The sequence below is a fragment of the Ascaphus truei genome, chromosome 8 (genome assembly GCF_040206685.1).
Source record: "Ascaphus truei isolate aAscTru1 chromosome 8, aAscTru1.hap1, whole genome shotgun sequence".
Classification (NCBI taxonomy): domain Eukaryota; kingdom Metazoa; phylum Chordata; class Amphibia; order Anura; family Ascaphidae; genus Ascaphus; species Ascaphus truei.
Genome location: NC_134490.1, coordinates 19068960 through 19085871, shown reverse-complemented (window position 1 = coordinate 19085871; position 16912 = coordinate 19068960). Strand labels below are relative to the sequence as shown.

Sequence of the window (16912 nt, the reverse complement as noted above, 5' to 3'; positions counted from 1 at the left end):
ATGAAGTGCTTTTAGAACCCGAAAAAATTAATATCTCTCCGTTCTTCAAAGGCACAGCACATGGTACATAAAACGTTACCATTTCATTTTTTGTAAACAAAATGTGCTTTTTTTCTTTTTCAGAGCCAGTCTCAGGATTAAAGTTTCAGGTTGTAGGTTTAAAAAAAAGTTCTTATTGTGTATTCTCCGATTTCCAATGAAAAACAGAAAATGATCTTTCCACCCCTGAGAAAACGCAGTATATAATGGCACTACACACAAATCTTTTCCAGATGGGCAGTGTTGATTTTGTGTGAGGCCGTCTGCTAATCATGGTTTCTCTGTGTATTGGGTGTAGCAGTGGGAGGTCCAGAGGTCTTCTCTATTGAAACATTCATTCAATGAGAACTTGTAGGGCAGAAGTGTCTGGAGATAGGCAGTTACAGACTCCATACTCCTTTATATTGTAGAATTTTATTTTTAGTACAGATCTGCAGCATTAAATTAGGTTTTAAAAGTGTATGTTTAGGGGACACTAGTGAAGCCGTTATGGACATTTCCATGTGTCACATACGTGTAGAAAAAGCATGTTATGCTCAATGACCTGGCAGTGACATGGGACTGTGAAACATCTTTCACATGCCCTGTGCCTTTGCTTTCTGGACTCGATACATTCACATGTATTCCACTGTATGGTTTGCTGCAGGTTCTGGGACCTTCTGTGGACCAAAATAAGAGTTCTTCATAAAAGAGGGTTATGATTTCTCCAGCATGAATGGGGTTACTATATTTTTGTTTTCACAGTAAAAGACCTACACTACCGCAGACAGGTTAAAACAGGCACTCAGACGGCTGAATGATAGATATACCTATTTGTATATACACCCATGTTCAAAAACTGAGCCAATTGTGCTGAAGCTGGGGATATTCTAAAAAAACTTAATTCGCTGGGGGGAAGTCTTAAGGACTGGAGTTGAGAACCTCAGACCTAAAGCAATTTGGATGAGCAGGCAGCAGCTTTAGGATCTTCAATGTGGGCACAGGCTATGTATTAAAGCAGCAATACTATAGTCCAACTTTCTAAATTATTTTTACATGTAAATCATGTGACATTGTAGAATTCTGCATTCTTACCTAAGATGGCAATTCGTTTTGTGCTCCTGTTCTAAATCTGTCAAAATCCTGATTGTGTGCCTAACATAATGGCAGCTTCAGTGAGTGTAACTCAGCAGCTACACTGTATCCTTATATTACGAAGGTACCAGTATCTATTGTTACAGTTTACAGCTCGAATTGCAAGAACATTGGCAACAAATGATCAAACAGGAAAGCGTTGCAAATGTCTTTAGACTACTTGGCAGGTAGGCTAAAACATGCTATAAAAATCAAAGGATACTTTAAAAACGGCTTTAAAATGGCATTAAGAGTTGAATAAAAACAAACAAAACAAGTCACTATTATCTAATACTGCAGAACTGAGTCATTTAAAAAAATAATGAACCCCATAAGATTTCATATGTTTTGTTGCTTTAAATAATTTAAATTCCCAGCATCATGAAGGAACTGCAGTTAACACGATCACAAGGAGGTGCAGGCCACTGGACTTTGGTACATTTTGCTGCTTTAACATTTTTTCCCCCTTATATGATGGGGGCTGGATAAGAATATATCTGCAGTCAGAAGTAAAGGGGTCTACTGATTCTTGCAAGACAATGTCAGCCCCTCCCCTCTTGGGCCTGTGACCACAATCACACCCTCCTTGGGTGTGATTGTAACATCCATGACTGCAACATCCCCTCTCCAACAACCAAAGCAAAAGCAATGCATAGGTTAGGGGTTCGCAGCCCCAGTCCTGAAGCCCCCCAACAAGTGAGGTGTTCAGGGTATCCCAGCTTCAGCCCAGGTGGCTCAATCAGAGGCTCAGTCTTTGACTGAGCCACCTGTGCTGAAGCAGGAATATCCTGAAAACCTGACCTGTTGGTGGGGGGGGGGGGGCTTGCGGACTGGAGTTAAGCACCCCTGGAATAGATAACGGAAAAACCAAACAGAAAGCAATAAGTACTCCCAGCGCACAATGCAATATAGTACACACGAACTTCACTCATCTCTTATCTCCTACCTGACAAGGGGAATGTGATCCATAGTGCAGCATGTGCCATCCTCAGACTCACAGGTTTGATTATAAACCCTGTAAAATAAAGGATTCAGTTAATACAGGGAAACCTTTTTTTTTTCCTGGTTAAATTTCTACTCTAAAAGTGCTACATCACAGGATGGCCGATGTATGTAGGAGTTTGCCTTTCTGCGATGCAATTAGTTATTTCGCTCGTCCAATGGCTGACCGAGAAGTGGGGAGGTGGATACGGCCATATTGTTCTATCCCAGGTTGCTGGTGACGACTTGCGATTGCAGCTTTAATGTAGCACACACAACAAAATCCGCATTGCCAATCTTAAAAGGTGTGTGTTGCCCACTTCCAATGTTGCAGAGATCAGAGCGGAGTTACACAATTGTTTTTAGTCTTGGGCTTTATCATCTGTATTTTTATTCTACTGTACCTCTCCCAAAGGTTACTGTTCAAGCCTGGGGACAAGTGTCATGCACAGACATATACCCACGTCCTTATTGGCATAAGGCTACGGTTATATGCAAACACCTTACCGAGCTCCTTTGCCACAAGCTTATCCTCAGGCACAGTTGAACAGATCTCAACAAAGAATACTTTGTGTGTTTGTAACGTATGACTTCATATAAGCATCATTCAAATCCATGAACCACAATCCTGAACCACAATCCTCTGGCACAGGGAAACAGAATATCATTATCAGTAAGGACTGCGCTACCAAAATATCACGGAGCACAGCATCTCCAACAGTAAAACACAGCCCCCGTCTAAATTAAAAGCCTGGCAAAAAAATAAAAATAAAATGAAAGTGTCCAATCGTTTAACATCGCTTATCCTTTTTCATTTGTCCTGTAATTGAAGATACGTTTATCACTTTTGCAAGTACAGGTCTGGAAGCCAAAACAAATATTACAGAAGTACAGACTATATGGAGTACCCGATGCATTCTTATGAGCAGTGTTCGACAAACCTATACATTTGCTCGCCCCGGGCGAGTGGATTTAACCCCCGGGCGAGTAAATATTGGCCCAAGCAGCACACATTTGGTACTAGGTGGCGAGTAGATTTTTTTGTGTGGCGAGTAGATTTTTTGGTGATTTGTCAACCACTGCTTATGAGACTTGTTAAATAAAAAAAAATTACAAAATGTAGAAGTGATCCCAAAAATGTGGGAATCAGGGTATAGTTTTCGGGGGGGGAAAAAAAATCACAATTTTTAGAGGACACCCAAAAACAATGGGATTTACATCAAACTTAGCATAAAACCATTGCGCGATTTCACATGGAGGCGTGCGATTAGGGAGAAGGTTAGTGCAATCCTGTAGATGTAAAAAATGCATACAGCTGTGAAGACAGGATCAGTTATTTTTCAGTATGTGACGATACCGTTTTTCCCTTGCCAGTGGAGATTTAAGCTCCTTTCATTTTAATGGAGCTGGCCTCATGATGCAGTACCACAAAATGTCCACCAGACTGGAGACATTAAAAGACTACAACTCCCAGATGTCTTGCAGCCTAGGACTCGTCCACTTCCTGCTCTGAGGCCTATGTAAGGTCAGAAACCCCCGGGGTGTTGCAACTCAATTTCTGTTGTGCCCATGCTCCTGACTAGTCTCTTAGGCCGCGGATATAGTAGGCTCGCGGCCCAGAGGCGATCAGTGGCCTATGGGATAGGGAGAAACGACGGGGAGGCGTGCCCATGATGTCACGTGAGCGGGTCGTCCTCATTGGCTGAACCGCTCACCTGACCCGGCCGTCACGCGACAAAATCAAATAATTTTGTCTGCCCGGGAAACCGCGTGCACGGTCGCGCTACAGCGCGCGCTCTACGGTTGAGGTATGGCCTTTTCTTAGCGCGGACTATGGACGTGGCCTTAGCCAAGAATTGCCTGCTATACTGTGTATGATGTCGGATCTGCTCTGGACTTTGCCTTGCTTAACCCCTCACGCACCTCGTCTGCTATACTGTGTATGACTGCGAATCGGTGCTGGACCTTGCTTTGCCTAACCCCTCACGTACCTCGTCTGCTATACAGTACCTTGAATCGGTACTGGACCTTGCTTTGCCTAACCCCTCACGTACCTCGTCTGCTATACAGTACCTTGAATCGGTACTGGACCTTGCTTTGCCTAACCACTCGTGCTACCTTGCTTGATCACCCTGTAAATGACCCTGGATTACTTTTGACTCTGCTCTGTCTAATACTTTCCCCCTGATTTACGTTCCCGAGTGTCATCCCCAGCGTTTTCAGAGATTCTACTTAAAACATCAGGGGTTTCCTCAGAGATGAAACGCGGAATATCAAGCTCAAGCTCTGAGGATACCCTGGTTTCAGAGCTACTTACCGGTAAAAGTAGTGCGGCAAGCGGAAGATTGAAACTGCCATTTTGTCCCCTCGAGGGGATTGGATACGTACTACTTTTACCACAGGTATCATAGTGTCTTTGACATGTACAGTCGTTCTTTCTGGTCCCATGAGAAGGACGTCACTTTTAAAAAGGTGTTTTCCCACAAAGTCGGCCAGTTAATTTATTGGGGGCCTATGAATGGGGAAGTATTTGTCAACCAGGTGTTTAATTCACCCTTATCCCACCCGGTCCTTATCAGAGAACCAATAAAGATAAGGGGAGCTGGGGAGGGGGGACTCTGGCTGTACAAGTGCTCTCTCATCACACAGTGACATCACACAGTGACATTACACTAAAGAGAGCAGACAGATCAACTCAAACCCTCCCAAGTCTGACTGTAAAGTAAAAATACTTAAAGGTATTAGTTTTTGAAAACAATATGTATCAATTACCCAGATGAAATCCCTTAAACAGGTCACTGGAATTGTATTGTAGTCTTTATTTATATAGCGCCAAAAAAGTGTACTCAGCGCTTCACAAAGAATATAGAACAGGGAATTATAATAATACATTAAGCGAAGCAAAATCAGACAATAGGAAAGGAAATCCCTGCCCCGAAGAGCTTACATTGGTTCACGTTGGCCCTACGAGGCATTTAGAGACCTGTCCCCACTCTTCTGCAGCTCAGTTTTCTATGTCACTAAATGACTGACAAAACACCATTGTATCACTCTCTCGAAACCCCTGGCACATACGTAAGACTGCATTCAGGAGACACCTGCAAAACAAACAGTAGAAGAACAGCCACCACTAAAAGCCCTTATCGGATTATGAAACGCTACTCCAGGGAGTCTGCTGGTTTGAAAACAGCCCAAGTGAAAAATCTATACATGGCTTCATTAATAAATGCAAAGCAGAAGACGAGCTATCTCTGCCGTGCTGGAGAAGCATCAGACTTCAGGACGTCAACTCTTTCAAACCTCTACAGAGAGATTCATTCCTGGAACAGACAGGAGCTTTCCCGTAGAGCCGCTGTGTGGCGGGGCAGATACATTCAACGTTTTTAACAAGCAATCTGTGCAGACCCACTCACGCACACATTATTTTCTTATTCTAAATATCTTCAATCTGCTGGCCTCGTTCTCTTGAAAATTATTTTCTGTATTTTTGGGACATTTTCTATTCTAGAGTGGTCTATCCCACAAAACGAAAAGCAGGTCTCAGGGGGAGGGGAGAGGGCAAATAGCACGATTGAAATATTCCAAGTGGTACACGTGCTGCATTAACGTTTAGGGCACGAGAGCCGGCACACCAAGGGCCCTTAAGACGTTCTGGGAAAGTCATCCTATTAATACTGGTTTTCTAGGGGGCAGACTATTCTAGATTTCCCTTAATGTTACATAAAACCTTCATAAAAAGAATTAATTTAAAAAATAAATAAAAAAATCCCACTAGGAGTTGTTATTCAAATAAAAAAAAGGACAAATATCAATCGCTGAAATGAAGTTTGCGATAAATGCATATAAATATAAAACTTATTCCTGAAAATAATGAATGGGGTGTGACAGAGAGAGTAAATTGACGTGTTGAGACAACAAAAAGTTAAATCAATATAAAATAATGGTTAACCCCAGAGCTACCTAAATGCTATTGGACAGATTGAAAAGGCATATTTTACAAACAATTCTAGATTAAAATGGTATAGTCTTCCCTGAAGAATAATTATTTTTTAAGACTAGAAATTGAACATACATGATCGAGGTGTGATGCTAATTAGTAGATTAATATAGGACCCCAGGATTATATATATGATATCTGTGCCTTGGTTAATCAAACATGTTTAGTAGTTAGGAGAGAACAGCCGTCAGGCTATCGTTTGACAAACAGTGCAACATGACACGGGATCATCCAGCTGAAACCCCTCTGTGTGTTGCAGGCCCATCCTGTTCTGAAGTGTTCAATGTAGCAGCAGCCTCCTCTCAGAGTAAATAGTGCTGGGTTAGTGTGTGATGGGAGCAGGAGATAAAAGTACCACCATTTTTTGTCTTTCCAGACAAGGAGTAACTCTATTTTCATGGTTTACCCATTTACAGAAAAGGAGATTTATTTTAGGGCCCTCCCGTTAGCATAAATATTGTATAAAGCAGGTAAAAAAAAAAATTTTAAAAAAATAGTAGTCGAACAGGAGTTTAGCCTTAAAATATACTAAATGTACATTATTATTATTATTATTATTATTAATCGTGCACAGTATTAATATTTGCTTAAAGCCACTTTTACCATTGAGTGCATAGCATTGCTTTACTAAAGCTAAAATCAGATTTGTGGGGACCCACCATGAAAGTTATTATGCTGCAACAAGAAGCAACAATTAGGATATCGATGCGCTAAAAATCTACAGGAAAACTCTATGGAGTGAAATGTTTACATGTCTCGCATTACTTTACATTGCAAGCTACTAATGGTAGGTGTCACGAACGGCTCGCCTGTGAGCACGTGACTTGGATATGTAACAAGGGTTAATACACACTAGCTGACTCGCTTCACTCCCGCAGGGTCCCTCAAAATGAGTAATATCTAGCCCCAACATGTCACCTTATTGCTTCCACCACCACCACAGTGCCATCAAGATGTACTTGGGGAGTCTTTGGTCTCCGTTTATCAAGCAAAATATGCAATTACGACACAACATTTTTAACCAAAATGTGTCAGAAATGTTATTTACTCATCAAAACGTGCACAGTTCAATTTGAGCCCAAAGACATACTTATTACATTTTAGATTTACTATACAAAATAGTATAGGGATCATGTTACAGAAAGAGATTATTACAAGAACATACAGTACAATAAATGCAGACAGTTTCTTACAAATGAAGGGAATAAAACAGATGATCTAAGCACGTTACTGAATAACATCGTCAGATTTCCTTCAGAGAGGCTGGAAGTTAGAGATATGGAAATCCACATGTGTAGTAGAGTAGACAACACACCCTCCATGTTGAATTTCTAAATTCATATTCCCAAAATGCAAGGCTTATATCCTAAATTTCCTTTAAATTCAAAACATAAGACCACCTTCTGGGTGCATCCTTAATCCCCCTTAATCTATCTCTAATGACACTTTTATGGCTAGAGGAAAAAAAACAAAAAAAAACCCCACACCTTTTCTATTAAATAAAAAGATGCCTGGATATAGAAAATGTCCCATATCTTTAGTCCTATAATACGTAGAACACCATCTTCACTGTTCCGTCGGTAGAATTAACATACACAACTAGATATCAATCTTGGTTTGTTTAATGCCACGTTTGATAAACAAATGGATATCTGATCTTTCCATACTTGCAACCGTTGACCATTTAGCATGACTCCATTAATCTAATCCCGGGGTGGCCAACTCCAGTCCTCAAGAGCTACCAACTGGTCTGATGTTCAGGATATCCCTGCTTCAGCACAGGTGGCTCAATAAGTGGCTCAGTCTTTGACTGTGCTGAAGCACAGATATCCCGAACACCTGACCTGTTGGAGGACTGGAGTTGGCCGCTGTGGTCTATTCACAAATGTCACAAAGATGTATTCATTATTCTCATGAATCATTGTAAGCCCCATGATATTTTAGATGTATACAATCCTGTGGACTATCTTCCTGGCCACACCCTCGGGCATGTCCAGATAGGGTTGCCAGGTGGCTTCTCCAAAAATACTGGGCACAAATGGTGAAAGGTGCAACATGCTCAAGAAACACACACACACACACACACACACACCTCTCTCTCTGCACTCCATGCTGTTTCCTCCTCTCCGTGGCCCCACCCTCAGACTCCTGAGACTTCCTGCTGATTAGCTGGATTACCCAGCAGCAGCAAATCAGGATGAAGGAAGCAGTCCGGTTCAATACTGCACACCTGGCAACCCTATGTCCAGAACACCAGAGGAATTCCTTTGAAGTTCTACTAAAAGGGTTATTGCTTATGGACTACTGTCAGAAGGCGTTGTGATGCCATGTTGCAATCATCCTATTTCCAAAACAGGAGTTGTCCCTAGATAAACTCACATCTAGAAAAAATACAGATAAACAGGCCAGGGCAGTGATTAGACCTGCCATAAAACAACGCATGTAATTTTAAGCTGTAACTAGTAATTAAAATTAACCTCTGGTATGCCAGATTCATTAAAATACTGAATATCTTCTGGCATTATCATTTCAGTAGGAATAACAAAACACATGCTCTGCCTCATGATGTGGTTTATTTCATGCAGGGGAAGAGAGCCTGCACGAGAATATATTTGGGTAGCAATACTCAGCATCATCATATCATATTCAGGGTGCGTCAAAGACTTCTCAGAAACATGCAGCCACCACTTAATTATCATTATTAAACCCTCTGCCGGCTGGAATTTCATCTCTGTGCAGATGCAGCTCGCAGAGCAGATGTGGCAAGAAGTGAGGCCCTGTGAGCAGACTCAGGGAAATGACAGGGCGTGTAGATCAAACCGATTTATCTGATCTGGTGAAGTGTACCAGATCCTGGAAGACACACTGAAGGGACAGAAGGAGACATTGATTTTTCTCAAACAGCAGAAGGCCTGGGTAATAATAGTCCTTTGGTATTAGAATTAATTTAGTGAATGAAATGTAATTGCCTGTGAAACTCTTAAACTGGGTAATGTCAAAATGTGCCATGTGAGAGCTAGTGTTTTGCGGTGTTACCCAATACGTAACGTCATCAGTGATATGTGGTAGACAACAAAAATCAATGGAATTTTATGCCAAAGAACTGCCCATTCTAATGTTTTTTTGTTGTTGTTTTTTTTTAACTCTAGCTACCGGAAGGGTAGCCGTCTCGTTGCTGGTGATTACAAAAAACAAACGCTAAATATAGTCAGACATTATTTGAATTTGTGGCATCATTACTGACACTGGCATGAACCGACATAATACACCGTGTAGGTTTCTTCCAGTGGAAGGGTGATCCGGCTATGGAAAGCAGGAAGGGTCAGCCGGTGATATAAAAGAAATAAAAAGCCAGGGGTTTGAACTGCAATCCCTGTGTGCATTGATATTATCCGTCCTGTAGAGCATGTATACTGTTACAGACACTGATGCACAAGTGTAAACCAATTTACATGCTCCACAAATCTTTGCCACAATCACAGCATCTGTGTCCTGCAGCTGTGACAGACGCTCAATCAAAGACAATAATTCCATTGTCTGTGCTTGCTGTGTGTGTGTATTGTAGTGTATTGTAGCTGTTGCGATAAACCCATTGCCTGCAGTGAGAGGGCAAAAAACAAACAGACACATATGCCGATTCCATTTAAGTCCATTTAAGCCAATAATGGTGCTGTCCTACTAATGGATCTGCAATAAAGTTAAAGCAACGGGGCACTCTCTATGAGGCTGGAATAAATGGAAGTAGTCAGCTTCATGGCTGCCAACCTAATCCGTGACAGAACGCATTAGTCCGGGAGTGGCCAACTCCAGTCCTCAAGGTGGCTCAATCAGTGGCTCAGTCCTGTGCTGAAGCAGGGATATCCCTTAAATCTGACCTGGTGGTGGCCCTTGAGGACTGGAATTGTCCATCCCTGCACTTGATCTTCTAACAAAGATGATGCCATTAATAACCACAACCGATACGGATTCTGGTATCAAGAGCATTACAAAAGGCTTTTAATTTAAATATGGCACAAAATTAGGGGCTATTCCAAAATACGACCTGCCCAGAGGTTCAGACTCTGCTTGCACCAGGATTGATGGTTTATAATGCAGCCTCACCAACTCAGCCTTGTGCTTTGGAGATGACCTGACCAGAGGTTGGCTCTTACAGGATTGAACATGGGATTCTTTAGACTTAATAGCTAAGAGGTTTATTACAGATTTACCAGCATCTGAAGACTGAAAAGACCACGAAAACAACACTTAGGTATGCAAGACGGACGCATGCGCACGGTTTCCATGTGAAAGGGATTTTAGTGCTGAGGTCCATTCCGGACCCTCTGTCCTGGTGGGAGGAAAGAGTTTATCTCAAATGCAGGAATTTCAGATAAACGGCCAAAAATAACTATTCCTGTACTCGAGACTTCCTAAAAGATTTCATTTCGCTGCTCTGTTGCTTTCTCCTAAAGGAGCAATCCAAACACTATCCTACGTGTGTTTAAAAAAAATCAGTTCTGTAGCATTTGATAACACAGTGCATTATTTTAATTTTATTACTCAACGCTTAATGCCATTTTTCTGCGTTTAATATACTGAGCATCCTTTGATTTCTCTAGCAGGCTTTAGCAAACCTCCCCAGCAGTGCAAGATTTTTGCAACACTTTCCTGTTTGTGATAATTTGTTGCAAATGTTCCCAGCCTTTTGAGCTGCAAACTGTAATAGAATACATTTGTAGCTGCTGAGTTACACTGACTGAAGGATTGAATCTGAAAGGTGGCTATTAAAGCTGCAGTTCAGTCTTTTTTTTTTTTTTTTTTTTATTCAATAGTTTCATGTGGGCAATCTCTAATTACCTAAAGAACTGTATAGCTGCCAGTCAATTCGTTCTCCATGTATTGATTGGCGAAATCTTTAGATATGGGATATGTTTTTCCTCTGCTTCTGTCACTCAGTGGAAGCTCATGAATATTCATGAGCACTCCTGCACCGACATGTGCTAGAGGGAGGGCAGGGCTGACAAAGGGGTGTGCCAGGGCTTGTGACAGGACATGAAGGGGGCAGTGCCTTAGCAAATGGTTGTTAAAATAGAATACAAGAAAATTGGTCTTTCAAAGTTGTTTTTTTAAAAACAGAAAATGCTAAAAGTATTTTTTCTTACTACAGAACTGATTTATTAAAAAAAAACACACATGCAGGATATTGACTCAACTGCAGCTTTAAGTGAACCCAGGATTTTTGCTGATCGATCATGGGAGAACTAATCGATCGGTAGGTTAGGTAATTAGTTTTCAATAAAGAAGACTGAGCCACCTGCGCTGAAGCAGGGATAGCCTTAAAACCTGACCTGTTGGTGACCCTTGAGGTCTGGATTTGCCCACCCGTATGTTAGAGGTTTAACAGAGCAAAGCAAATATTTAATGTGAGGGACAGACAGCAAGATTCCTGAGGATTTGTTTATGCATAACAAAACCAAGGAAATGCAGCAATCCCACGCAAAACTTTGACAGTATTTTGGAGAGTATGGAGCTGAACTGCACCCTTATCAGCTCTTGGGAACCCCGTCATTCCTTACAGTTCAAGCTGACGGTTCCCTTCCTGGTTATTTAAACATGGCGGCAACGATCGTTTAACAGGAAGCGGCAACATCATCCGTTGCAGCTTCCTACTGGCCGCAGTTCAGAGGCCATTATTATGTTCCGGGAGAGGAGAACACAGGCACCTCAAAGTAATTCAGAGCTGGGGGTCCTCAGAATGGAAAATAGTGAGGTTCAGCACCATGGAACGTCCCCAAATACTGTTTAACAAATGTGCATATACAGTAGAGAGGTAAAAAAAAAAGCCAGCACACCAAATGGTACAATAAATGAGTCTTTACTAACTCAACAGGAAACAGGGGGAGCAAGGGGTTAAGACAATCAAATAACCAAAAACTGATAAGAATTGGACTTCCAAAAGGAGGATAAGACCTCCTAAGGTAGAGGGGGGAATGGGGATATATAAAAATGGAGTCCACAATACTTACACGGCCTAGTGTAAGTATGGGTACTGAGAGTGGTATCTGTGGGGGTCCCACCCGTCCACACCGGTCAACACGACAGGGATCAGGTGTTGCTCGTAGGCAGGGTTCTGGCAGAGGAATTCCTCCGCTTGGCAAAAGCGTCCCGATTACTCCCAAGTGTGGCGGCAGAAGGTAAGTGAGGCAAATGTATAAGTAACAGATCAATACATTTATTGGAGTGTAACAACAAATCACTCACATAAATGAAAAGTCCCAGGTCTACTCCTGTAGAGAGGTGATGCGTCCTACAGCAGATAACCCTCTCACCGCGTCCGGAAGGCACACTTGGGAGTAATCGGGACGCTTTTGCTAAGCGGAGGAATTCCTCTGCCAGAACCCTGCCTACGAGCAACACCTGATCCCTGTCGTGTTGACCGGTGTGGACGGGTGGGACCCCCACAGATACCACTCTCAGTACCCGTACTTACACTAGGCCGTGTAAGTATTGTGGACTCCATTTTTATATATTCCCCATTCCCCCCTCTACCTTAGGAGGTCTTATCCTCCTTTTGGAAGTCCAATTCTTATCAGTTTTTGGGTATTTGATTGTCTTAACCCGTTGCTCCCCCTGTTTCCTGTTTTCATCTTATGCTAAGGGTCTTGGATGGTCCCTCCCGGGGTTGAAGCAGAAGGGATTTCATAGGTCATCTCTCATTGCCTAGAGAGACCTTTGTACTATTTGTTGGTAATGTTTTTACTCATTCTTTTGTTGGATTTAGAGGTTAAGGTTAGCACCTGGGTTCTCTGTTTTCCTTTTACTAACTCAGCGTTTCGCCTTCCTAATGGAGCTCTTGAAAAAGGCTCCATTGGGAAGCCAAAACATTGAGCTAGTAGATACACATTTATTGTACCATTTGGTGTGTCTGCTTTTTTTTTACCCTTCTACATAGTACAGTTTTGTACATTAGTAGTACCATCTTCTTACTGTTGATGTGTGCCGTGACGCCTTTACTGTATTATATAGATATTCCAAAGAGTATTGACTTTCAAATATAATTAACATTTATATGTAATCAAATACTTGGGGGTTTTTTTTTTTTTTTACAATCAGTCTAAGGACTGTGGCTTTCAGGAGTGACACAGGTATATCGTTCTTCTGCTTTTGTTCACTTTGCAAAGTAATTATGATGCCATAATATGGTCAGACAAACTAGAGTGGCTGATACGCTTGAATGTGCAAAACAATAAAATAATAAGTTAAACAGTTCTGGGTGATTGAAACGCTAAGGAAGCAAAATACACTGAGAAGTTGTGTAAAAGCAATTTTGTTTTACACCCACTATCCTGAATTGCCCTTATTGTTGGATCCCTTTGGTCTGTGCCTCTTTAATACAATGTGCAGACATGGGGTGGCAAACTCCAGTCCACAAGAGCCGAAGACTGAGCCACGTGTGCTGAAGCAGGGATATCGTGAAACCCTGACTTGTTCGTAGCTCTTGAGGACTGGAGTTGGCCACCCCTGGTGTAGATATAGCAGCAATGATGCATCCGATTAATGAAGGACAAGGATAGATAAACAAAACAGAAGACATCAAAGCATTTTTTATTTTTTTCAATTGAGGGATTGTCACCTAACAGAAATAGTACAAGATAACACCACCATAGAGCTCATGCTGCAAGGTCATGTAAGGGTAGCACTATGACTGCATTATGAATGAGGGAAAGCAGCTAGTAGACAAACCATACACCAGGATCCTGGATGTGTGCTGATGTTTGAGCCCAACATGCACACTGCCAGAACAGATGAGGAAAGCCAACAATAATAAACGTTGTATGGACACCTTTCAGCTCCAAAACACTTAACAACTAAAGTAATTCATGAAAATCGGCTCCAGTGTGAAATCCTGGTAATTGTGGCGTGCAAAACAACCTCCAATGGATGAGATGGGACAATGGTATGAATGATCATCTATTTCAAAGGGCAATTTTTCCTAGGACCCAAATAACCTCATGTTTGTGACATGATTAATAGCTTCAATTAAAGTTATTGACACCATTTTTAAACAAATTAAAGGATTAGTTTTTTTTAAAAACATTTAATGTCCCCATCATATTCCTAATTCACGTACTGATCTTGCCCCGCCTTGACTACTGCAACCTTCTCTTAGTTGTATTTCCCCTCGTCCGCCTGTCACAGCTCTAATCTACCCAAAATACTGCCGCCAGACTCATCTACGTCACTCACCGCTAAAGTTCTACTGCTCCACTATGCCAATCTCTACAGTGGCTTTCCATGTCCTCTAGAATCAAATTTAAAGCCCTAGTTCTGCCGTCCAACCTTACATCTCAGCCCTCACTGCAGACCGGGGAATTCGGCTGCAGGTGCCGCCGGGCGCGCGTGCAGCGCAGGCACTGGGGCCGTAGCCTCAGGCTCTTCTTTACCCATCACCAATATGGTTCTGAGGGCTCTTGGGACTTTCAGGATTCCCGAATGCTTATATTTTACAGTGTATATGTTTTTACATTGTGGTTGTACCCGTTATTACCTGCACCTAGGACTGTTGGGGTTTTAGCTTATTTTATTTCATTTTTTTTTGCAAGTAAAGCAAAAAAATAAAAAGAAGTCTAGTAACCATCTTGTATTTTTTTCACACCAGTTCTGCGTTTTTGGAAATTGCGTACTGATTTTTTCTTTTGATCTAAAAGAAACCCAAACGTCTTGCAACATATACCAGCGGCTTTCTGTTGGGAGTGCTGGAGCCTAGAAAGGATTTAGAGCATTTGGGGGGTATTGGGGATCGTCTCCTCGCACCACAGATAGGCTATACATTTATTTTATTCACAGGGTGCTGTTCAGATTAGTGGTCTGTCACTCTGTTGTATATTTCCTTTGATTATGTGCATATACATATTATATTTAAAAAGGGAACTTTGCTCACAAAAAAATGTGAGTTGGCTTTATTAGACTCAACAATATATATATATATATATATATATATATATATATATATATATATATATATATATATATATATATATATATATATATATATATATACACACATACATACACACATACACATAGATATATACATATATACACACACACCTTTTTTTAGTTTCTTTATAAATTGGGTACAGGTTTATTTTCCGTTTGGACTTTACCTGCAATTTTTTGGTCAAGTCTATGTTGACATCATTATAACAAATGTCCCTGTCAGACACCCAAACAAGAGCAATGGGGAGGGAGAAGGCAGAATATGTCCAACACACAGGCACAGGACACAAGAAGTGAGACTTTTCTTTCCTTTGCTCCCAAATTAAAAATGAATAATAAAAAGGAATTAGAACAGGTTTAGAGATTTGCTGTAGGTTAGCGCTCAATTTGTTAGCGAGACAACACAAAATGCCAGTTTAAATTGGTTTAGTTAGTATGTGGATGACAAGGTTAACAGTTACATATTGGTTTAATTAAAATATCAATAGATCCCCATCCTTACCAGTTTGATATTGGACATATATGGTTGTTTGACAAAGCCATCGCGTACCTGCAAAAAATGACATAAAAAGACATTGCATTAGCCCTCGTTTTAATGAAGAAATAGTAAATTATTTATTTTTATGACCGTTCCCCATTTGAGTTTCATCAAACACAAGGTTCCCACAGCTCATTTGTAGCCTGTGTTCTCATATCCGATACACCGATTTCCCTTTCCCCATATCTACTGAAAGCCACAGTTTCCCCTTCAGAGCAGCGTCCTTAACTACTATACCAGGGTTTGTTAACGTTGCACATTTATACAAAATATAGTATTATTTGACTTTCACCACCTATGTTTGCATCTTATAAACGGATACTGATAATAAAATCATGAATGTACCTGCACCTACTGTATAACATTATGTGTAATTGTATTTTTGGGGTACTATGCTGGTGCAGAACAAAATTAGGTTGAGAACTACTTGTACGTATATCTTTATTTATATATCCCCCGCAGTGTACTCAGCACTTTACAAAGACAATACCGTACAGGGACTTATAATGCAATAAGCGCAGCAAAGTCAGAGACTAGTAAAGGAAATCCCTGCCCCGGAGAGCTTACAATCTAAGTTAAAATTTCACTTACACATATGTTAAAGCCAACATGTATGTTTGAGGAGCTGAGGCAGCTAAATACTCTGAAACACCAGTAGGGTTTAAGAGGAAGGAGGCAGGAGTATTTCAAGTAATAATGTGTCTGACAATAAACAGGACTCGGCCCCCATCTCCCCTGCTCCTGCCAGCCCCAGATCTGCATGTCTGAACCATCATTAGAAACGAGACCAAAGAGATCACATGACCTGATAACCGACCACTCCACAGCAATAACAGGAAAGCTGCACATAGGTGCTGGGGTGGAAGGGACAGGGCCACACAAAAACACATCCCTGGTAATCCCTTTGCATGGGATGCCAGGCTGAGCATACAGAAATTAATAGGTTCAAGAGACTAACCCCCTCTGCTGCAACCAATGTGTTGTTGGTCCTTCTGGCAGAAAGGGAGTCACAAAACGCCCCTATAATATACTGTATTTCTACGGGACTAGGCAGGAGTGGCCAACTCCTGTCCTCAAGGGCCAACCGACAGGTCAGGTTAAGGATATCCCTACTTCAGCTCATGTGACTGAACCACCTGTGCTGCAGCAGGGATATCCTTAACCTTACCTGTTGGTTGGCCATTGAAGACTGGAGTTGGCCACTCCTGGACTAGGGGTTGTCATCTTATTGATGCGTTCACAATTGCAGAATGGCTAAAAAACAG

General features: G+C 41.5%; 1 protein-coding gene across 4 annotated transcripts in view; it reads right to left on the bottom strand.

The window, feature by feature from the left end:
* Positions 1 to 15705, bottom strand: part of LOC142501185 (transmembrane protein 150A-like) — a 74528-nt gene extending 58823 nt beyond the window's left edge. For 2 of the 4 annotated variants that reach the window (XM_075610697.1, XM_075610696.1), the window contains exons 1-2: positions 15612 to 15655; positions 2099 to 2167 (exon numbers count right to left, since the gene is read on the bottom strand). In XM_075610697.1, coding sequence (XP_075466812.1) covers positions 2099 to 2167; positions 15612 to 15652 — 110 coding nt within the window. In that variant the 5' untranslated portion in view covers positions 15653 to 15655. Of the gene's footprint in view, positions 1 to 2098; positions 2168 to 15611 lie in introns of all 4 variants that reach the window. The other 2 variants (XM_075610698.1, XM_075610699.1) reach the window with 2 other exon arrangements.
* Positions 15706 to 16912: the final 1207 nt, after the last annotated feature.